Here is a 24,782-nt window from a genome sequence, read left to right as displayed (position 1 = left end):
CATTTGCTGCCATGTTGGTACATCAGCTTAAGTTAAAAACTAGGACAGAGCTCAAGATTGGCACATCTGGCCAGATTGGGACCCTAGATTCTGCATAGTTGGCCACACATCTAAACCAAATGTTATCAAGAGGAGAGCAATACGTAAATTTACATTTGTCGATAAATGAGCATATGCATAAAAGCACAGTCTATTTTCTTTCAAATTGATGTGATGGTCTCACTACTTCCTACCTCAACAACCTACCCCAAAACTAGATGGGTGGCAGGGGTCAGGGCATAACTAAATTCAATCCAATCCGGTCAGCCAAGACTGATGCAATAATTTGAGTAGCCTCTTAAAGTTATCTTATAGATGTCTCTTTTGGATGGCTCAGGTAAATAATCAGTCTTTTAGATTTCCTTCCCCATGTCCTACTTTTCTTCCAGGTGGTATCTGACTGCCTGAAGGAGAGAATCTTCAAACTACACCAAAGCAGAGAACAGGAGGTGGCCCTCATATCTATACAAAGTTGCCGGGGTCTCCACTGGACTCAGCTCTAGAGTATCTTGACCAGTACTTCCAGAGTGGTAGCCAGTAGGTTACAACTGGTCCTGTGTGGGGCGTTCTTTCTGGTGGTAGTTGTGGTGGTGCTGAATGGGGGACAGGGGTGAGTACATGCCGGTCCCCGTCTTCATACAGTGGTCCTGGCCATTGGCCTCTGATCTTGAAGGCCGTGTGTGCAGAGACTCCTTCATTCTAAGCTCAGGCTTCTCTAGGTCCCCGCCCCAGGACACACATACACTACCAGGTCTCTTACACACCTCAAGGAAGGCCCCATGGAGCCAGGAGCACTGTCTCAGACTCTACCTGCTTCTGCCACTGCCTCCAGGTCACTGCTCGAGCACACGTTCGGAGTAGCCAGTGCAGGACTTGCAGACGCCAAGAACCAGACCGCCCAGGGAAATGGCATGGATTGGTCAGAACAAGCATGTGGGTTCAACAGGAGACAACACTTCCCTCATACCACAATGGTTCCATGGTATCAGAATAAGCTGAGTCATGTCTGGCTTTTAGACTAAATTGTGGAGTCTTAAGGACTAAATCCAACTCTTTTTCATCTTTCTACCCCCAGATTCCTGCAGCATAACAGACTCTTCTTTTTTTGTCGTTGTTTTTGTCTTGTTTTTCCTTAAAAACTGCTTGATACCAAAGTAACAAGGATGATTTGCCTCATAGGCTGGGTGGGATAAAGACGAAACAGGCAGCACGCAAGGCCACTCACTACCTGGCTCTATCTTCTTGCATCTGACATTTTAACTACTGCAGAACTGCACTTCTGTTTTCTCACACAATCTGACAAGTGTTCCACAATTACTGCTTTTCTGATTCACATAAATCTCCAAATTATAAGTGTGCTTACAACTCCAATTATAGTTACACACGTATTAAGCTCCTCAAGACCGGGTACCATACAAAATATTCCACCTAACCCACAATGCCTAACACAGTGGTATACACAGAGTGGGTTTCTCAATAGTTTATTGAAAAGTGAAGGGATATACTTTTTAAAAGTTGAGATATTCTCCACTAGGATAAAGAAAAAAAATCAAATGCGTACAACACTATATTTTGCATAAAATTTCTGTGCCTTCTCTGGAAACTATTTTTGAACCATAAGTTCAAACTCCCTGTACAAAACAAATGTAAAGTGGTGCTGTTGAGATGCAAGGCACCCAACAATAGGAAAGGCTTTTATGCCACTAAAATTATTTTTATTTTTTACTTATTTATTTTTAACAAATTCTACTTTTTTAAATTTTTATATTTTTAAAGATTTTATTTATTCACTCATGAGTGACACAGAGAGGGAGGCACAGACACAGGCAGAGGGAGAAGCAGGCTCCATGCGGGGAGCCTGACAAGGAACTCAATACCAGGACCCGGGGATCATGACCTGAGCCAAAGGCAGATGCTCAACCACTGAGCCACCCAGGTGTCCCTAAAATTATTATTTTTAAAGGAAATTACTATTTAATGGCAAAATGGAGATGATGAGATTTAGAAGGTAACCTCAGCTCCAGATGATGAAGCAAGAGATGATGATAATAGGTGGCCAGATACAACAGGGGAGAAAGAGGGAGACAACAAGCCGAAAAAGAAAAGAGCGGAGAAAATAATGCTGTAAAGAGGAAATGAATACTATTTACAGATAAAGTCCGATTTCACAGCATGCTGGTTGGGTTCCTTCTTTTGAGAAATGAAGATATATGGCTCGACCATTGTCAGTAAGCATTTACCTATGACTTACCACATTCAAGGCATTGCACTAGACCCTGAAGGTAAGATGAAATATAAGACTGTATCAAAGAACTTAGGGAGGCAAAAAGACTGGACATAAACATCAATGGGTAAACCACTACAAAAAGTAAGTTTTAGTGCCTGGCTCCCAACTCTCATCACACACCAAAAAGATCAATTCTGGGTAGGCTGTAGCTCAAAATATAAAAGTAAACAGTACAGCTTCTAGAAAACAAAGAATATCTTTTTGACATTGGGGCAGGAAACAAATTCTTAGCCATGACACAGAAAGTGCTAGTCAAAAAGGAAAAATTGTTAACATGCACTAATTAAAATCAAGAACTGCTCTTTAAGAGGACATCAAAATAAGAGAGTAAAAGAAGATTTTTGCAACACATGTAACCAATAGAGTGCCAGTATTCCCACAAACACTTCAAAACCCATACAAATCAGGGAGAAAAAAAGGCACACAGACTCTAATTTTAAAATCTGGCAGAGGTGCCTGGGTGGCTTAGTCAGTTAAGCGTCCAACTCTTGATTTCAGCTCAAGTCCTGATCTCAGGTTCCTGGGATCAAGACCAGTGTGGGGCTCCAAGCTGGGCAAGGAGTCAGCTTGAGATGCTCTTTCTCTGCCTCTGCCCCTCCCCTGCTCATGTATGAAAATAAATAAATCTTCCCCACCCCCAAAAAATATGTGTGTGTGTGTGTATATATACACACACACACATATGTATATGTGCATACACACACATACATAATACATACATACATACATACATACATACTGGCAAAACCCAAGGGGTTCATCAATAAGTAAATGGATAAACAAAATATACCAATATAACAATGAAATATCAGTCTGCCATAAAAAGGAATGAATCCCTGATACACACTATCTCGTAGATGATCCTTCAAAACATCGTGCTATTAGCCAGTCACAAAAGGACAAATGCTGTATGATCCTACCTATGTGAGGTACCTAAAATAGGCAAATTCATAGAAATATAAATGGACCAGAGGTTACCAGGGGCTGAGGGAAGAGGAAAATGCAGAGTTATTGCTTACTGTTTATAGTTTGTTTGAAATAATGAAAAAGTTTTAGAAATATTGATGATCATTGCACAACACTGTGAATATTGTTAATGCTGCTGATTCGTACACTTAAAATTGGTTAAAATAATTAATTTCATGTTCTGTTTTACCATGATTCTTAACAATTAATGACACACCAAAAGCACTGAATTGTAAAATTCATAATGTAATATATCAAAAACCACTGATTGTATACTTTAAGTGGCATGTGAATTTTATCTTAATAAAGTTGTTAAAAAAAATGGCAAGACTTGAGAAGACAACTCATGTAGGAAGATATCTAAAGTGGCCAGTAAAAGGGGAAATGGTGAGCAACCTTGTTAATAATCCGGGAACAGCAAAATGCTTACACATATACACAATCATCCATTGTAATGGCTAAATTAAATTGATCACAAGGATTCAGAAAAAACAACTCTCAGACACTGCTAGTAGGCATGAAGACCAACACAACTACTTTGGGAAAAAATGGCAGTACCTACTAAAGCTGAATATACACAGTTTGTTTCTTAGGTGTCACACCTAACAGAAATGCACTCTGATTTGCTCAGAACACATGGCCAAGAATGTTCACCACAGCATTACTTATTATAGGCCAAAACTGGAGAAAACCTACAGTATATCAGCAGTAGGATGGGTAGGTCAGTATCATGGTATATTTACACGATAAAGTGCTATACTATAATGCAGGTAAAGAAACCACAGCCATACATAATGTGCATAAATCACATAAAAAATGTTGGATTTTAAAAGCCAGAAACAAAAGAGTACATTAATGAATATGGATGATTCTATTTACATAAATTTCAAAAACATGCAAACTAGTTTCCAGTGTTAGAAATAAAAAACTGGCTACCTTTAGGGATTGAGAGGGGTACTGGGAGTCCACAGGGTGTGTGCAATGCTGTCTTTGGTTACACAAGTTCGCTCACTCAAATTCATTAAGTAATACTCTCAAGATTTTTATACTATTTTGTGTATATATTACACTTTTTAAAAAAATTTAGTTCCTGCCACTATTGCCTATTCTAATAAATACAGCAACTTTGAAATGCAGCATAATCAAAAAACCCTGACTCAATGTAAGTCCATGCTCTTCAGTGGAATGAACAAAGTATGAATTAGAGAAAGGCAGCAGGAGCATGTTAGAAGATAGAAGCTACCGTAAACTTAGCACATGTAAAAGAAAAGGGTGAGAAACTATTAACCGTTTCAAAACTGGAGCACAAATGAAATGCGAATTCAATCCACCACATAAAAGAATCTTTTTTTTTTCATTCTTTGAAAGCGAGAAATGTCTATGCTCTTGCATAAAACAAAAAAAAAAAAACCACTTTAATATTTAAAGGCATATCTCAATTATCTCAATTTCACATACAGAATTTCAATTCTTTCCTGTGAAATGAGAGAAACAGATTGTCCATTACCTAATACACGATCAAAGGCGTGGAGAGCAAAGATTTCACATTCATCCACTCACTGGACAAAGCAGGCACCTGCCATGTGCATAGCAGAGTGCTCATCCTCTGGAGTGTGCAAGAAAGTGTAAGAGCACGAGGCACTGCAGTTTGGAGGCGCTACCACAGGAGCAGTGTGAACTGCCCCAGCCTAGGAGACTGAGAGGAAGCCAGGCCCTGCACAGGGGTCGGGGCAGAACGCAAGGCGGTCCGTCTCGGAGCAAACAGGCTGGGCTGGGCCTGCAAGGGCAGGAGTATGGATATCGAGAGAAGGACGTGATGTGTTTCAGATCAACCAGCAGAGGAGGGAAATGTGAGCAACAGAGCTGAAGAGGAAGACGGGACCAGAATGGCAGAGGGTGCTGGGCACGTGCTGGGAAGAGCAGAATGCCACGGAGGGCACCGCTGATGTTTTATGAAAAGTTCGGAATTTATCCTTCAAGGTTTTTGAGCTCGTGTTTTGTTGTTGAAGGAAGAGAGGGATATACTTACTGAAAGCAGTGTTTGACAGAAAAGCAACCTTGCAGAAAGCAAAGGGTGGATCAAAGCAAAGAAAAGTGAAGTAAACATCAGCCAGGAAACTGTCAGGATAATGTAAACTTAAAATGATAAGGATAAAAATTACTGAAGATGCAGAAGAAAGAAAGGAAAGTGAAGATAAGAATACCAAGAAGGGGCACCTGGGTGGCTCAGTGAGCATCTGCCTTCGGCCCAGGTTGTGATCCCGGGGTCCTGGGATCGAGTCCCACGTCGAGCTCTCTGCATGGAGCCTGCTTCTCCTTCTGCCTGTGTCTCTGCCTCTCTCTCTGTGTCTCGCAGGAATAAATAAATTAAAAAAAAAAAAGGATACTAAGTAGAAATATGCTAAAGATTCAGGGGTTTTCAGAGGTGAAAAAATAAACTATTTTACATAAGAACAGGCCCCAGGATCACGCACTCCCTCATACAGCGTGACACCACCACAGTCCACACACTCAAAGTCTGCCCAAGAGTGGAAGCTTGTGCCAACACAAAATCAGTCTGCCTGAGATCTAAATATATACATACACACACAGACAGCATCCATGCAAACTGCCAAATACGAAATTAAACATCTATGTGTGTTTACCTAATTAGCCACTATATATGACGCAGAGGGGCAAGGAAAGTTTTTGTGGTTCATCTAGATACGGAAAAGCTGAATTAGTTCCCCTGCCAAGCTTGGGGTAACAGTCATCAAAGGACTAGAGGAAAAGCTTCCACTACCCTTTACTTAAGTCAAAGAGAAAGCTGGCATCCACTATGTCGAGAGAATCTGAGCTGAGAATTCACAGGAAATGCTCAAGATTGCAAATTATTTTTGTGTCCATGGTCTCCATCATCATCAGTTTATAGAATATTTGCTAGACACTGAAGGAGTAAGCAGATTTGATTTATTTTAATGCAGGCAGATGGCTCGGTCATGGAAATTGTGAAGAGATTACCGAGCGGCTTCCTCAGATCAAGGACATTATGGAATTAAAGGCTCTAAGAGACCGTACTGGTCCAGGTCCCTGTGGCTCACAGCCTTACACGTTCTTACTAATGAGAAAGACAACTGAACCCCTTGAACTGGAAGTAACCAGGGAGGAAGGGGTAGGGGGGAGCATAATTAATCTGTCCAAAGAAGTGTAAGTGTTAAGATGGAAACCAGAGATGCAGATTGATCAAAGGGCAACTAAAACATGCCTTGCTCTGAGGACACTGAGATCATGAATTGGGAAGAATTAAAAGTCATAATTTTGGAAAATATACTCAGGAAAACGAATCATGTGTAAGTTGCTGTGAATATTTTGGGAAAAAAATGTAATGATCTGAAAACGAACTTGGCTTACCAAGATAACACAGTAAGCAGAGAGCTTATGAATCTCAGGTGTGACCAACTCTTGTCAATTTTGGAGACTACCTGGCTTTGTATAAAAATATCCTCTGTCGGGGCACCTGGGTGGCTCAGTCAGTTAAGCGCCTGCCCTCGACTCAGGTCATGACCAGGGTCCTGGGATCGAGCCCCCCACACTGGGCTCCCCGCTCAACAGGAAGTCTGCTTCTCCCTCTGCTCCCGGCTTGTGCTTTTCTTACTGTCACTATCTCTGTCTCTCTGTCTTTCTGTCTCTCTCTCTCTCAAATAAATAAATAAATCTGCAAATAAATAAAAATAAAAAATATCTCTGTCTCTCTCAAATAAAAACATCTGCAAATAAATAAGTGAAAATAAATAAAATAGAACATACTTTAAAAAAATCTTCTTTCATAAAAATGCAAAGAAAACAGCTGGGGAACACCATTAGTGACATAAAATCTAGATAGAACCCAGACATGCCCTAACCAAACCCTCCAAAGCTTTCCATTTACATATCACTATCTCCCTGCTAAAACTCCCTGGTTTTCATCTTTTTAAAACTTCACAGGCTTGGGGCGCCTGAATGGCTGAGTCAGTTGAGTTTCCGACTCTTGGTTTCCACTCAGGTAGTGATCTCAGGGTTGTGGGATCCAGATCCAGCCCTACGTCAGGTTCCACACTCAGTACAGAGTGGGCCTAAGACTCTCTCTTCCCTCTCCCCTTGCCCCCCCCCCCGCTCGAGCTCATTCTCTAAATAAATGAATAAATCAATCTTTTTAAAAAGAAGTCCACAGGCTTCCCACTTTTAATCAACAACAGCACTATGAAAATATCTGTATTTGTCATATAATCTCATACAGATAAAATTTAGATACCTATGCCTGGCTGAGACAAAGAAGAGTCATTACGAGAAAAAAGCAGAGAGAAGTCATAGAAATCAAGACAAAGGACCAGAATACAGTGACTGGTAAAAAAAAAAAAAAAGAAGATTTCTGTAATATTTATAGTCTGCTTACCACTGACCCTCCCCTGACACATACAAGATCTGTCTATGATATAAAGGATTTAAGAGAATAGGTATGTACATAGCCTGAACCAAAGTGCAAAAAATAAATTTTAAAATAAAATATAAAATAAGATTTATATTTGAAATCAATTTTGTAATCTTTCCGCAACAGATGAGGATGATTTTAATTCCTAGAATTAAAGAAAGTTGCATTATATTTATGGGGGAGGAGAGGAAAATCGAGTAACTATTATAGGGCAAGTCTCGTGAATATGTTAAAGCCAGCTATATATTCTCTCCAGTTTATTTTATTGCCAGTATTTTTAATACTTGGATGCCACATCAAAGAATCATGAGAGCTGGAAAAGAACAAGAGATTACTTTATTCAACTCCCTCATTTTGTAAATGAAAGCAGGCCTGGAGAACTGTTAGGATGTGTCCCAGGCCACGCCTCCCACTGGTACTCCCTAAACAGAACTCGTACCTTTTGATTCAAGTTGGGGCTGACCAGTCCTTATAATCCTAGTAACTGTTACTAACCAAGCATGGTTTTTTTTTTTTTTTTTTTTGATGCTAGACCCATTCAAGATGTGTCATTTAATTTAGTACTTCTTAACGAAGGCCATCTCCACTGCATCAGATAATCAAAATCAAACTCAGACATTAAAACATTCTCAAAGTCATGGAGCAAATAAATGGTAAGTCAGGAATTTAAACCCAATATGTCTGACTATACAAAGCCCACATAATACTGTTATCTCCCCCCAAATGTTAAATGATTACATCCAAATAATTCCACTTTGGGCAAGACAAACTGAAGAAATACCTACACAAGCATATAGATTATATATATACAGAGATGTTCACTACAGGGGCACCTGGGTGGCTCAGTGGTTGAGCATCTGCTTTTGGCTCAGGTCATGATCCCGGGGTCCTGGGATCAAGTCTTGCATCGGGCCCCCGGACAGGGAGCCTGCTTCTAGCCCTCTGCTTATGTCTGCCTCTGTGTGTGTCTCTCGTGAATAAATAAAATCTTAAAAAAATAAAAATAAAAAGATGTTCACTACAACATCACTAATCTCAAAAAACAAGAAAAGGGGTGACTGGATGGCTCAGGCAATTAAATGTCTGACTCGATTTCAGCTCAGGTCTTGATCTCAGAGTCACAAGTTCAAGTCCCAAGTTGGGCTCCACACTGGGCATGGTGCCTGCTTAAAAAAAAAAAAAATCAGTAACAACATAAAATGTTCAAATAGAGAAATAGAGAAGAAATAGTTAAATAAACTATGGCAAATACATGCTATGCTATACTAAATGGTCATTAAAAAGAATGAGGGGTATATCCATATGACAGATGCAGAAAAATACCCATGTTAAATTGTTATGTTTTATAAATAAATTATAGGACAATATTTATGATGTTATTTTTAAAAAATAAGAGAAGTGAGTGAATTGGGTTTAGTTTAAATAAACTGAGTCAAAAATGTTTAAAATAAATTACATAGAAGAGAAAAAAATAATTTAACACATAGTGTCTGTGATAACAAATGTAAGATAGGAAACACAGGAATACCCAGAAACACAATACAGGAAAATAGATTCGAAATGCAGGAAGATGTGAGTAGGCATATTGAAAAGATATAATATCTCACAGAAAAAAAAAACGGATAAAAACAAGCACATCACGATAAACTGTGGTTAACCTATCGAACCATAAAGATAAAGGTTTTTGACATCCAGGTACAAAAAGTAAATCACTCTCAAGGGAGAAAAATTAAATTTAGCCTGATCTCAGACTTCACCACGGCAACAGTCATTGCCAGAAAATGGAGAGTAATTTCTAACAAATTCTAGGAAAGATATTTTGACTCAATAATATATGTATACAAACTCTCCTTCAATTTGAATAGAAAAAGGCAGTGAAAACATGAACTAATTCAGAAGACAAAGTAAGCACTGAAACGATTCCAAATGATGGAAATCTACCTAGATTTATCAAGAAATAAATCATAATCATCAAATATTAAAGTGGACACATCTGGGTGGTGTGGTTTAGAATGTTATGTTGAAATACTCTTTTCTCCTGCTTTGTACTGTTTAACTTAAAATGAACGTGGATCTTTTATTTTTTTTTAATTTTTTTAAATTTTTATTTATTTATGATAGTCACAGAGAGAGAAAGAGAGAGAGAGGCAGAGACACAGGCAGAGGGAGAAGCAGGCTCCATGCACCGGGAGCCCGACGTGGGATTCGATCCTGAGTCTCCAGGATCGCGCCCTGGGCCAAAGGCAGGCGCCAAACCGCTGCGCCACCCAGGGATCCCGAACGTGGATCTTTTAAATAAAAAACCTGAAGCCTGTACTTTTCAAAGCACAAATAATTATGATTTCATTTAGGTAAGTTAGAACAGTCAAAATTAATGTATGCTTACAGAAACAAATCGACATTTGACTAGACCCAAGAGTGGAGGAGTTAACTGCAAAGGCACCTGAGGGAGCTTTTTCTTTTCGGTGATGGAAATTTCTACATTTGACTCCACTTACACAGGTACATAAATTTATCAAAACTCTCTAATATTATACTGAAAATAAGAGCATCTTACCATAATCTAATTATACTTCAAAAAAATTGACTTAAAACACAATATGAGTAATTCATGAAAAATTATCCAATAGCACGGTGGTTGTTAGTCACATACAAAATACACACACACACACACACACACACACGCGGACACTTTCTACCTAGTAGCTATGATTACTTTCCTACTAAGTGCAATCAAACAATTGAATTTTGAACCTAGATTTTAGGTAAAGAGGGCAAACAAAAGCTCAAAAAAATGCAAATAAATGACTGATCCTCTATGCGATCCACAGAAATCCTCATAAAAGAAAAAAAAGTACACGTACATGCAGACTTTGTCATTGGAAAAAGGTCTGGAACAGAGCACAGCAAAACCAGAGAATTTCGTTGGTGGAGGTAGGGTATGAGTCAGTTCTTAAACACTTCTGCATTGTTCAAATTTTTATGCCTAGAATGTTACTTCTGTAATTAAAAACATATAAAATACAAAAATAAAGAATCTTCAATGAGTTTATTATGTTTAAACAATCAATGCATACTCCATTTAATATCATCTTACATAGTATATAATAATTTTGGCCATTTGTCTCAAAAAAAAATTCTCAAAAAAAAAAATCTAACATTCCCTTATAGTATACCACCTTTTTATACAGTCCATGGACCCAACAGGGTCTCCAAGATCCTTCCAGAAAATCCATGAGGTAAAGACCATTTTCTTAATAATGGTGAACTGTCATCTGTCTTTTGCCCGTGCTGACATTTGTGTTGATGGTACAGACACAGCGGTGAGCGAACCGCCAGTGCCCCACCATTGCCCGGATAGTGGCACCAAACTGTCCTCACAGGCACTGCACTGGGCCTTCACCATCATGTGCTCACAGTGAAAAAAGAAAATCCAGTTTCACTAACGAATGCCTTTGATGAAGCAATGACAGTAATTTTATTAAATCTTGACCTTTTATAATATCTTGGGTGACAAAATGGGCAATATGAAACATATTTCACTTATGCAGCAGACCAAAGAAAATGGTTGTCCCAAGGAAAAGCCCTGATACAAATCCTTGAGCACAAAGCTGAACAAGATAGTTGCCTTTGGGGGGGAATCAGCATTTTCACTTGAAAGAACAACTCACAGACCACAATTATTCAGACTGAGGTATGTGGCAAACATTTTTTCAACACTGAACAAAATACGACTATCACTTCACTGATAAGATCAATGGTGATATTAACAAATGTGATTTGTTTATATTATTCAATCTAATATATGTCAACATTTGTAAAATCTGTATTGAGGAATCAGTATCTTCCAAATTATCAATGTATAGTGTACCAAAAAATCATACAGGCATAAAAGATCCGCTCAAATCACATGATAAACCAATGGATTTTAAAATAAGAGAGCAAGAAATGTTTATTGCTATGGTTTCTAATTTCCCACAGTAGCCACTCCTTAAGAAACAATTACTTCTTGAGTTTTGGTAAATATCAAAGAATAGCTGAAATTATTTGAAAATGCTATGAAAATACCCCTAACTACATGGCTGTGTAAAGCCAGACAGTCTTTACATATTTTAACCAAACACATCATAAGAAATTGAATGCAGAAGCGGATAGGGGAATCCAGCCGTCTTCTAATGAGTCAGACATTAAAGAGATTTCCAAAATGTGGAATAATGCCACTCTTCTTGCTAATATTTTTTGGTTTGGGCAAAAATTCTTACTTGTGATGAAAATGTATCATTTATGTCAATACACAATGGATTTATTGTTATTAAATTGATTAATAAATACTTTTAAATGTTCTTACTTTTAATTTCTAATACAGTATATATTAATAGATATAATCCACATAAACAAAAGCTCCTTGTGGTCCTCAATAATCTTTAAGGCCCCAGTAATCCCAAAGCCAAAAGTTTGAGAATCTTTGCACTGCTAACACATTCTTCACATGTTCTGCATACTGTCATAAGTCTTGGCTAACAAGTGCGGGCATGGCAATCTGTATTTACACACGGGCAATATGCATTAAGTGAAATGTACTACAAGGTTTCTCACCCGATGAAAACCTAAAATGTAGCCTGACTGCAATGTGTTCTGCAACAAGTGACATTTACTACACTTTATCCTCACTTTTTGCCCCATATTTTGTGTTCTGGCAAATGACCCTGAACCATGGCGCTGACAAAAGTTGTATAACAGGTAATGATGGACCTGCTACAAGGAAACAAAGATGAAGTATTATAAAAAGATGTCTGATGTTCCTTAAGGCACCTTTGAGTACGTGGTTGAGGATGTAGCTATGATTAGAATACTGATGACATTTCAGGAGATGTCTACAGACTACAAGGATGGTCCATAGGGAATAAATCCTAGCTGAAGAAACTCTGGGGGGAAATATGGAAGACTGCAGGAAAGGGCAAGGCAATGAGAGGAGAGGACAACTGGCAATCTCCCTTGGGAGCAGGCGATGATGCCTTCACACAGGGCTCATCTAATTAAATGCTCCTTTTTTTTTTAATAAATTAATTTTTATTGGTGTTCAATTTACCAACATACAGAATAACACCCAGTGCTCATCCCGTCAAGTGTCCCCCCCAGTGCCCGTCACCCATTCACCCCCACCCCCCGCCCTCCTCCCCCTCCATCACCCCTAGTTCATTTCCCAGAGTTAGAAGTCTTTATGTTCTGTCTCCCTTTCTGATATTTCCCACACATTTCTTCTCCCTTCCCTTATAATGCTCCTTTTTCTAAAACAAAGTCCAGTACTATCTATCTGTAATGGGGGGCGGGGGGGATGTTGAGCTTAGACTACACAGGTTGTTTTTGTTTTTAGAAGAGACACAGAGAAACAGGCAGAGACATAGGCAGAGGGAAAAGCAAGCTCCCCTGTGGGGTGCCCGATGGGGTACTTGATCCCAGGATCCTGCCTTGAGCTGAAGGCAGACGCTCAACCACTGAGCCACCCAGGCGTCCCTAAACAACTGTTATTTTATATCTCTGTTCTTGGGAGACTAGTTTTTTCCCTTTTTTGTTTTTGTTTTTATTTCGTTGGGAGACTAGTTTTGACATACAGGCCCTCAGGATGAAGGATACAAGGCACGGAAATGGGAACCTTGATGGCTATAAGTAAACACCCAAAAGTCCAAGGTCATTCCTTACTGCATGGAGCAACATCTTCAGAAATTCCTTAGGAAAAAAATACTTCAAATATAGACAATTTCAAAGCCTTGTGATTAAAAATAAGCTAAAAATCAGTTTTGAAAGATTTGTATTATATTTTTAAATTAATTTCCAAAGTCATAGAATCTGAAAAGTCTATGAAAATAGATCTCTATCACCCCTGCTTCACAAAATACATACTTAGGTTTAAAGATACACTGAAGCTGATACAGTCTCACCAAATCCCTAAAAAAATGCTTAACAAAAATTACTTTTCTTTAAAAGGGGGAAAAAAACATTCTTTTCGGGTACTCCAGGCACTCAGGATTAGCAATTATATAAGTAACCACTCAGTCATTCTCAAGTATCTACTGAGCACTTACTCTGTGCCAGGTATGATAATGTCTTTTAGAGAAAGTACACACATACATATATACATATGTGTGTACGTACACATACACACACACACACACACACACACACACCGAGTTATATCATAGAGTTGACATCATGGAACAAGGGGAAAATACTAGCATAAACTATGTCCACATTCTCACATATCCTCAACAATGCCCAGCTTCTAGGGTGATTTTTGGGTTGGCCTACTTGACTCCATGGGTGATGTATCCTCAAACTAGGTAGAGTTAAATCACTGGAAGGAACCATGAATGGTGTTATTTACCTTAAAAGACCCTGATGCTATAGAATGATAGAACATTCTCCAAAATGGAAGAAGATGAGAAGGAAAGAGGACAGAAAAGAATCAGCATTAATGAGAACATGGGATTCTTCCAAAGAACTCTAAGTAGTACAAGACTTTCCTGAATTCAGGGTTTCTGGCATCTCAACTTCTTTACTGGCAATGTTTTCAATTTGTTAACTTTCTTTTTTTTTTTTTTAAAGCTTTTATTTATTTATTCATGAGAGACACAGAGAGAGAGGCAGAGACACAGGCAGAAGGAAAAGCAGGCTCCCTGCAGGGAGCCCGATGCCAGGCTCCAGTATCACGCCCTGGGCCAAAGGCAGATGCTCAACCACTGAGCCACCCAGGCGTCCCAGTTTGTTACCTTTCTCAAGATCAAAATGCTAAATGAAGGGAAACCACTAATTAGACTTCTTCTAAAAAATCTTTTCATTGAACAGGCTTTTTTTCACATTGGCAAATTTGTATTTTTTAATCTTTCTTATAAATATAAAAATTTTAGTGATATTTGCTAAAATATGATCGTCCTATAATACATGTGACGCAGAGTCACACCATATACCAGCTATGTGGTATCTGACAATGATGAAGATGAACTGGTACCAGGTCAATGGCCGAGTCTATCATTTGTGAAATCAGGAAACAGATTTTATTTCTTTGACTAACTTCAAGTTTTTTTAAATCATCACAAAGGTAAACTGCTCTTTCTAGGTGGTAGGAAACCAGTATGGAGGGAATCAATTACCCAAACTTTAATAGAAAGAAAAAAAAAATCCTTCCACAATTTAGTAAGATCAGCTTAACTAATAAGTAACTAAATAACTTCCCACTTTTAAGACCAAATTCAGTTCAAATCATATGGCGTTTTTTTTTCTTTTTTTTTTCTTTTTTCTTTTTTCATATGGCGTTTTGAATACCACCCAAGAACTGACAACCCCTCCGAAACCAGTTAGTCTCAATTATGATTAAAGGAGGGTATCAGAGCCTCCAGATGGTCTGAGGGATGCTCTCAAAATGCAAGGGTGAGATATTTGAGTGCCAGACAGTCCTTATCAAACAAAGGAGGGGGATACTTGAAGTGAGTGGGCTACCAGAAATCCCGCAATCCTACCTCCAACTGCCTAAAATATCACTATTGTAGGTAACTATAAATTCAGAATCCCTATTCTAAATGAACTAAGGAAGATGAGAATTTCAGTGGGAGTGCCACAATTTCCCCTCAACTCAGCTAGTATTTCCAGTCTCTTGTTCTGTAGAACTCATTGCAACTAAAGAATCTTGTGTACCAGCACATCACCTTGTTTGGCACTAAATCACATGGCTTAAGTATGAAGATCCAAATGAGACTTTTCATTATAAATGCTTCCACTATCAAAGTGTGAAAACTCATTTGAAAATGTGCAACATACTGTTACTTGGGGGAGGGGGGATCTTTACCCATTGCATCATTACCTTAAGCCTGACAACAGTTCTTAAGCATAGCATTTTAGAAGCACTTAGTGATTTCATGTTTAAATTGCTTCCTGAATAGTCCACATTGAATATACAGTGTGTTAAGCTTAATTTCTCTACAATTTTCATCCAGTGGCTGTCACCTTTCAAGTAGGGAAAACGACAGGTTTTCTGCTAAAAAGTGAATCCTTCCAAAGCAGTTACATAATTCCAGTTAGAACTAAGGAATCAAAGTTCACAAGCAATTTTTCAGAATGCTAACATTTAGGCTCATAATTCTTTTCATTTTCATTTCATGTGATCTCTCTTTTTACAGGATTTTCTCAGATTCTGGAAAGTAACTGCTATTTCAAGGAATTACACAAGTAGTACAAAAAACCACTTCAGATATATCTAACCCATTGGTAAAACTATATAGAAGCCAACTTTTCAGTCCAAATTCCCTTGGAAGTTACTCTACAGAAACTCAAACAAAAATAAAAACAAGAATCTCTTGACATCCACTTTCTTTCAAAAGTGCAAGACTCTGTTTCTACCTTTCGTGTATCCTGCCTTCGTAGTGGCCAATGCTACAACAGTTATCTACTCAGCGTTCCATTTCTTTTCCTCCTTCATAATGAAGCCACTTTGCTCATGTTTCCACCCCTTCTCCTCATTCTAAGTCCTAGGGATGAGCCCTAATTCATTCAAAACAACTTTGTCTTTGACTTCAAGAACTTAATGGCAGTCAGGACACAGTATACTCTGGGGACTGTTATGCTAGGCACAAGTAGGCACACAACAGCTGCTCACCCCCTTCCACTCTCCATCTTAAGGAGACCATGGCCTCCTGAATAAATCCCAAATTCAGCATTCAAGGCTCTCTACTATTCTTTTACTACTTTTTTTAGCCCTTTCTCCTTTGCACACATCTCCTGCTCTAGCAGCGAGACGCTTGGCCTTTCAAGAATATGCCCCAGTATTTTTTATTTCATATCCTTCACCCAAGCTGTTCCTCTGACTAGGAAAGCAGGCCCAACCACTCCCATGTCAGCCAATTCAAATCCAACTTAAAGTCCAGATTACAGAAAACTTTTCTATGAAGTCTTCCTTGCTATCACCATTAATAAATAGCAATCATATGTGTGTGTGTGTGTGTGTGTGTATTCCTTATATCATGAATAATTTTTCATGCTTACAGCCTGTTTTAAAAAGGCAGACTCCATACGGGCTGCAGACAAGCTCCTGTGCATCCCTGTCTTCCACCAGCCCCAGAGTGGGAGCTCAGTAAATATATGTTGAGCAAATGAACACAACTGTTCATTTCTGAGGGTGAAAAGTGCTTCTACAGAATAGATTATCATGAAGGCTGAATTGTCCTTGGAAGTCTCTAAAAACATCCTAGGACAGCTGAGGAATAGTTCTGCTGAAGGAAAGGAAACAAATCAGATGACCTTGTAAGGCTGCTTCTGCAAATTACATCCACTCTTTAAAGTACTGCCTAATAATTCAAAAACAAACTATACACAAATGCTACTTACAAAAAGAGAGCAGCATTTATTGTAATAGATGAAGGTTAAGAATATTTTTTACCAAAACTTCAGCAGCTCTTATAGCAATATTTATAAACATTTGCAGTTATATTCAAAGAATTGTATAAAAAGCTCTAATTATTTCACACTTGAGAGAAGTAGGACAGAGAAAAATGTCGGCCCCTTCAAAAGGGTAACCAGACAAAATTAATTTGCAAGCACGTACTCATGTTCACTTAATTATTGTCTACACGTCATCACCAAAAATATATCTACTGAACTTTAGGAAAGTTCTCTGTAATTTTGATGATTTCCTTCACTTGCATCTATGGAAAAAGTATGCAAAATTTTGTCTTTCTTTCTCCCCTACTAAATAAATTCGAACAATTTAAGTCAACTAACATGAAGTTACTTCAAGATCCCTGGTACATTATCAGTTCAAGTGAGGCCACAAAACTATGGGAAACATACTGGTATCTCCAGAAGCAAACAAGGTTAACCACAATATTCCATAAATCACTGAACCTGCTCTTTAAATGAAACCTTCGGAATAAATCTCATCAATTAGATGGGACAGAAAACTTGATTCCAAGGACAGCGCGCTCACAGAAGGGCACTGTGTTAGGTGAAAATCAGAGTTAAACAGGACAGCTAGTCATGGAAAAATAAAATGCAAGAGAGATTAAATCGAGAGTGGAAAGTCAGTTTTCTTAAAAAACTAAGAAAACTACACAGATGTTTAGTCTTTCCGTTCTAACGCTGTTGCACATTATGCATTTCTGTAAGCCCTTGTAAATGCTTTGGGGAAGAAGCTAGAGCACAAAAAAAAATTAATAAATAAAATAAAATCAGTGTTTTCGGACATGGTGTAGCGCACTACAGTTAGTTATTCTTAAAGCAAAGATCACAGACTCAGCGAAAGCTGCACGTGCTAGTTGAAGGTCACGGTAAAGCCAGAATTCAAAGTTTTCTCCTTTATCTCAAAGCACCTCTGTTGTTGCCGGAGCCGCGGGATCACGGAAACGGTTTCGCGCCGAGCCCGGTGAGTGACCGGGGGTGACCGGGGGTGACCGGGGGTGACCCGGGGTGACCGGCAGAGCGCGGCGGGTCGGCAGCGGGTCGGGGATGCGGGGACCGAGCGGCGGGGGCGGCTACCTCTCCACCTGGGCCACCTGGGGCACACCTGGGCCACACCTGGGCCACACCTGGGCCACACCTGGGCCACACCTGGGCCACACCTGGGCCACACCTGCGCCACCTGCGCCGGGCGGGGCGGCCCCGGGCCCGGCGGGCTCGGCTACTCACCGTGCAGGGAGAGGAGCAGCAGGGGCGCCAGCGGCGAGCCCGGAGGAGTCATCCCGCGGCCGCGGGGAGCGCGCCCGCCGCCCGCCCGGGCCCTCGGCGCTCCTGGGGCAGCCGCTCCGCCCGCCGCGGCCGGGACCGTGGGACGCGCGGCCGAGCCGAGTGCAGCTCCCGCGCCCAGGGGCCGCCGCGCCCGCCCCAGGCCCGCCCCAGGCCCGCCCCGCGCCCGCCCCGCGCCCGCCCCAGGCCCCGCAGCAGCCCGGCTCCGCGCCGCCCACTCGCCGCTCGGTCTCCGGGGCAACCGCGGCTCCAGCGCGACGCCTGGCGGCCCCCCCCGCAGCGGGCGCGGCGCGCAGCTGGCCCGGCCCCGCCACCTGCACCTGCGCGGCCCGGGAGCGCGGCCCGGGAGCGCGGCGGGGCCCCGGGGGGAGGGGGGGCCGAAGGAGGAGACGGGGGGCGCCCAGCCCAGCCCAGCCCAGCCCCGCCCCGGGCCGCCCCCCAGGCCCGCGCGGTCTCGGCCCGCAGAGCCCGCGCCCGGGACTCGCCGCCACCTGCGAGAAGCAAGATTGTCCGCGGCCCTTTTCAGATGATTTCTAGTTGTCCACTTCCTCTCTTGTGCAATCTGGCACAATTAAGAATTGCTGAGGTTTGTTCCATTTCAGAACTTTTTTTTTCCTTTCCTTTCCCCCAACCCCACTACCTTTTCTTGTTTTTTTCCCATAAAAGAGCATTAAAGGGCTGTACTAGTCCCCTCACTCCCCGTTTCTAGCAAAGACCCCTACTGTCTTCTCTTGCCCTTTTAGTAAAATTTATCTCAGCTTCTGATATTTAAAATCTGCCATTTTAAACATTACAGATTTTTTTTTAAAGATTTTATTTATTCATCCATGAGAGAGAGAGAGAGAGGCTGAGACATAGGCAAAGGGAGAAGCATGGGGATCCCTGGGGGGCTCAGCGGTTCAGCGCCTGCCTTTGGCCCGGGGTGTGATCCTGGGGTCCTGGGATAGAGTCCCACGTCGGGTCCCTGCATGGGGCCGGTTTCTCTCTCTCTCTCTCTCTCTCTCTCTCTCTCATAAATAAATGAAATCTTAAAAAAAAAAAAAAAGGAGAAGCAGGCTCCCCTTGGGAGCCAAAGGCAGACACTCAAGCACTGAGCCACCCAGGTGCCCCACGTAATAGCTTTCCTAAACTAACTTCAACTCTTCGTCAACTGTGAGAGGGTGATTTTATTATGGTGATTATTACTTTGGGTTTTTATTTTTTGTTTCCTGTTTGTTTTGGGTAAGTGGGAAGAGATATGTTCTTGGCATCTGAAATTATTTTACTTAAATATCCACCTACTTCTCTTCTTCTAAAAGCCAACCTGCCTTCCTTTTCCATTGGATCGCTGGTGTTTTAACAGCCCATAGTCACTTTCTGCTTCAGCCTCCAAAGGGAACCTTCTAAAATTTTTGGACATGCCTTCCCCCAGGGGGAAATGTCAATTTCTACAACAGCATCGATTAGAATTCTTGGAGCCACTCAAATTTTGAGCTTCCATCTGGCAGATATAATACTCCCAGGGCAATTCAGAATGAAAACAGTATGCACAGAAGAAAAGCAAGTAAGTAAAACATCCATACATTGGACAAAGATCGGAATATAAATGCAAAAATAACAGTATCAAGATGGTGAAATTATGGATGCACTGTTTTTTGGAAAATGGTGATGTTATAATTTTAAGTAAAAAAAAGAGAGAGAGAGAGAACACATTAAGAAATGCCAATCACCTTTAATACCAATACCCTGAAAAGATATAGTTTATTAATTGAAGATGCTTCAACTTTGCTCACTACTTCCAATATGTTAGAATCCCTTACCAGATTTCTAATGGCAAAAAAAGAATAATATGACAGCATAGATTATTTGACATTAATAACAGAAATTTTAAACTTCAACTATGACTTCATCACTGGGCTCATTCTTTTAAGTGCCACAGCAAGGATTACATATTTTCCTCCATCCAATTCAATTCCTTGTTTTGTCCTGCACATATTCCCACATTCAAACCCAGTCCCAAGTAGGGCATGAGAGTAATATAAGAAGAAAAGCAAGGAAGCTATCAAGTGGCAGGTGCTACTCAGAATGGGTCTTCACTTCTCTATCATCCCAGATTTAAATATTGAGATAGAATATTCATTCTTGGGGATCCCTGGGTGGCTCAGCGGTTTGGCTCAGCCTGCCTTTGGCCCAGGGCACGATCCTGGAGTCCCTGGATCGAGTCCCGCGTCGGGCTCCCAGCATGGAGCCTGCTTCTCCCTCTGCCTGTGTCTCTGCCTCCTCTCTCTCTCTATCATAAATAAATAAATAAAATCTTAAAAAAAAAGAATATTCATTCTTAACCTAATAATCTAGGATGAAAAGCCCTGATAAAGCAAATTGCCTCATATATTTCTTAGCACATCTACTCAGCAAGTATTTACTAAGTATCTACACCATGTAAGACACTGGTTAGCTTGAAGGTTAAACGTAAAGTATAAGATATGACCCCCACCCTTTAAAAAACTCATAATTGTACATGGGGTATATCTGCAAGGTCATGAATCAGAGAAAGAGAGTCGCTCTCCTGCCTCTAAGTCACCATGGTGTACCTTCTACCTTCTACCAACAGGAGCTGGTGAGTTAGGAAGAGAAGTAGCCCTTTTAGTAGAAGAGGAAATGTGGCTTCTGAAGGGGGAGTGGGGATCCGATTTCAGGTGGCAATCTGGCTGCCCGAAAGCTCAGGGGCAGATGGTAGATGGTGGACTCACAGGAAGCAGATTGGGAGTTCTAGAAACTCTAAGTGCGGTACACAGAGCATCCCAAAAGGACACTCTCACAGGAAACAGAGAAAAAAACATGCTTTTTAGTTCACAGAGATAATACCACAGGCATGTATTTTGAGTAAATTTGTTATTAGTAATGATGAATTCCCCAGACTCTTTCGTCCTAATCTACTTTATGACCACAGTAGGATTTCTTTAAATCTTTTAAGTATTCCAAGTGCTAAAGCAACAGACATCTTACCTTTGTGTAATACTTTATAAACTTCTAAGTGTTTTTACATATATTATCTGCTCTGATCTTCCCAGCAATCCCCAGGGGGTAGATAAGGTAGGTATTATTACCCCTCTTTACATGTTAATACACTAAGTCTCCAAAAGATCAAGGGATTGTAAACACCAAAACTGAAACCAAGGTTTTCTGACATTCATCCTATAGTTATTTTCCTACCACACCACAAAGTCTTTTTCTTTTCTCTCTTTACAGACCAATATCTGAAGAGATTTATATATACCATAGTGTCTTAACAACTGTCTGTGGGGACCACTGCAGGTGCCGCCCCAACATTTGTCCCATCTCCACCCCACTCCTACCATTTCCATGCTACCTCAGCATAAGTAGCCCATAAAATTTTGTTCATTTTGATGCCACACCCCCAACCCCTTCTAAGGGAGCTCTTGTTGGTCTATCTGACCAAAGAAGAAATGGAGAGGGGAATGTCTGGGACCAGGAACCCTAGGGTAAAGGACTCTGATACAGTGTCATAATAATCCTGGCTCGAAAACATTGATGACATGAGAATATAGTCAATTCCTAAGTATCTAAATATAGATTATCCAAATCCAAATGTAATCCTAGACCAGCTTCTATTCTCCACCCATCAAAATGCTAGATCCTCTTTCTACCGTTACTCTGCGTTCAAGAATGGAAAATTAATTTTAATATTAGCTTAGGAGAAAAACAAGAAAGAGAAATGGAGGGAATTACAAGGCTTTCCAAAGCCAAATATATATTATTTTTAATTAGCTATTTTTAAATTATTAATAGCACCTACACCTCTCCATTTATGTATATAATTAAAAGTTAATTGCATTTAAGTTTTTGAGGATGTTTGTCCATGGAATAGTTTATAAGAAGGTCATTCTTAAAGTTAGAAAATATTTTTTGATCCAGTGACTCATTTTTGTAACTTTTTTTTTGTTTTTTTGTAACTATTTTAACCAAGCTACTTAGGACCATATATAAGCTAGACTGGAGCTTGGTCCTTTCAGAAGTAAAATTTGAAATGAATTGTTCCCCCTTCTCCTTTGGGAAGAGGGGATTAGGCTCTAAAATTATAATCAGTATAACTGGGTAGCTTGGTCGTTTAAGCTGTCAGACTCTTGATTTCAGCTCAGGTCATGATCTCAAGGTTGTGAGATCAAGCCTGGCCAAGACAGAGTCAGCCTGAGACTCTCTCTCTCCCCCCACCCCCTCCCCCCTGCCTCATGCATGGTCTCCCTTTCATAAAAAAATAAATAAATAAACGAACAATAACAATAAAGGGGGCACCTGGGTGGCCCCGTCAGTTAAGCATCTGCCTTTGGCTCAGTTTGTGATCCCAGAGTCATGGGATCAAGCCCCTCATTGGCTCCTTGCTCAGAGGGGAGTCTGCTCCTCCCTCTGCCCCTCCCCCAGCTCATGCGCTAGCTCTTTCTCTCTCCACCCCCTCATAAATAAATAAATAAATAAATAAATAAATAAATAAATAAAATACTTTTTAAAATAGCAATAAAGGAGTGGAGAAGATAAGAAGGGAATTGTTAGAATAACTGATAAGCCAATAACTTTATTCTATGTTAAAGAACCCATTTCATACTTTAACACTTCCTTCTCAAATGTTGGATCAATTTATAACCTAGATATATTGACAGCATAGTCTTTCTGATATCTGCTCATTTTGTCAGTTTCTACCCAGTCCTCTGGTAGAGCAGTGCTAGATAGGATTTACACAAAGGCACGCAGTATTTCCATCCCTGTTACGATAGCTAATCCCTATGGTCACTGTGAATATTGCTGAAGCAAAGTTTCACATCTTCATCTATTTGGGGAAAAGTTGGCTCTTTTCTTGTAAGTCCTTTGATTATGAACACATTTAATCCAAAGGGGCACCTGCACCCCAATGTTTATAGCAACAATGTTCCTAATAGTCAAACTATGGAAAGATCCCAAATGTCCATCAATAGATGAATGGATAAAGATGTGAGATATATATATAATGGAACACTACTTAGCCATCAAAAAAATGAAATCTTGCCATTTGCAAAGATGTGGATGGAACTAGAGGGTATTATGCTAAGCAAAATAAGTCAATCAGAGAAAGATAATTATATGATCTCACTCATATGTGGAATTTAAGAAACAAAACAGAGGGTCATAGGGGAAGAGAGGAAAAAATAAAACAATGAAATCAGAAAGGGAGACAAATCATAAGAGTTTTTTTTAACATTTTATTTATTCATGAAAGACACACAGAGAGGGGGCGGAGACATAAGCAAATGGAGAAGCGGGCTCCGCAACATGGGACTTGATCCCAGAACCCCAGGATCATGACCTGAACCAAAGGCAGATGCTCAACCACTGAGCCACCCAGACATCCCCCAACAGACTCTTAAATTTTTTTTTAATTTTTTTTTTATTTATTTATGATAGTCACAGAGAGAGAGAGAGAGGCAGAGACACAGGCAGAGGGAGAAGCAGGCTCCACGCAGGGAGCCCGATGTGGGATTCGATCCCAGGTCTCCAGGATCACGCCCTGGGCCAAAGGCAGGCGCCAAACCACTGCGCCACCCAGGGATCCCATAGACTCTTAATCATAGGAAACAAATTGAGGGTTGCTGGAAGGGAGAAGTTGGGGGATGGGATAACTGAGTTATGGACATTAAGGAGGGCACATGATGTAATGACCACTGGGTATTATAGACTGATGAATCACTGACCTCTACCTTGGAAATTAATACATTATATATTAATCAAATTTAAACTTTAAGAATATTATGAACACATTTATTTTCAGGTAAAGTTACTCTCTGAGCAGGGCCCATTAAGACAAAATGCTACTGAATTTATCCTAATGGAAAATCTAAGATGGTGCCACTATGATTTTTAGGACTTGAAAAGGGCAACAGCATAAAAAGCATTTTATGTCACTTCAGTGTTCTCTTTGTATTCTCTTTCTTATAATGCAAGGAAAATAATTTTCAAATATTTTTCAAAGTCTCTTTACCAGTATTCACTAATCTAAACTAATCTCTTTCAATCTCTCACTTGATTTTATATTTTGTGGTACTTGCAATCACATTTTGGCTGGTTCAAATTCCGAGTTTTCCATAGAACTTTAAAGCAAGTTCAGAGTTTTATTTCTGGCAACAAAACAGAGCGGAGACCCCAACTTACAAAAGAAATGTGAAATTATATTTTTCTAAATCTTAAAAAAAATTGATGAGACCTCAATAAAATATGGGACTGTCAAGCCAAAACCTACAAGGGGGAAGGAATACCTCAATAGTCTATTCTCATCACAGCATCCAGAAT

At 40.2% G+C, this 24,782-nt stretch overlaps 1 protein-coding gene across 4 annotated transcripts in view; it reads right to left on the bottom strand.

Moving 5' to 3' along the window:
• The window catches only part of IGSF11 (immunoglobulin superfamily member 11), a 120,252-nt gene extending 101,701 nt beyond the window's left edge, over positions 1–18,551 (bottom strand). For all 4 annotated transcript variants that reach the window (XM_055315772.1, XM_055315774.1, XM_055315775.1 and 1 more), the window contains exon 1: positions 18,411–18,551. In XM_055315772.1, coding sequence (XP_055171747.1) covers positions 18,411–18,462 — 52 coding nt within the window. In that variant the 5' untranslated portion in view covers positions 18,463–18,551. The remainder of the gene's footprint in view (positions 1–18,410) is intronic.
• Between the last annotated feature and the right edge of the window lie 6,231 nt (positions 18,552–24,782).

The sequence above is a fragment of the Nyctereutes procyonoides genome, unplaced genomic scaffold, assembly GCF_905146905.1.
Source record: "Nyctereutes procyonoides isolate TBG_1078 unplaced genomic scaffold, NYPRO_anot_genome, whole genome shotgun sequence".
Lineage (NCBI taxonomy): Eukaryota > Metazoa > Chordata > Mammalia > Carnivora > Canidae > Nyctereutes > Nyctereutes procyonoides.
The sequence above is the reverse complement of the archived record's forward strand: the minus strand, read 5'-3'. Positions and strand labels throughout refer to the sequence as shown.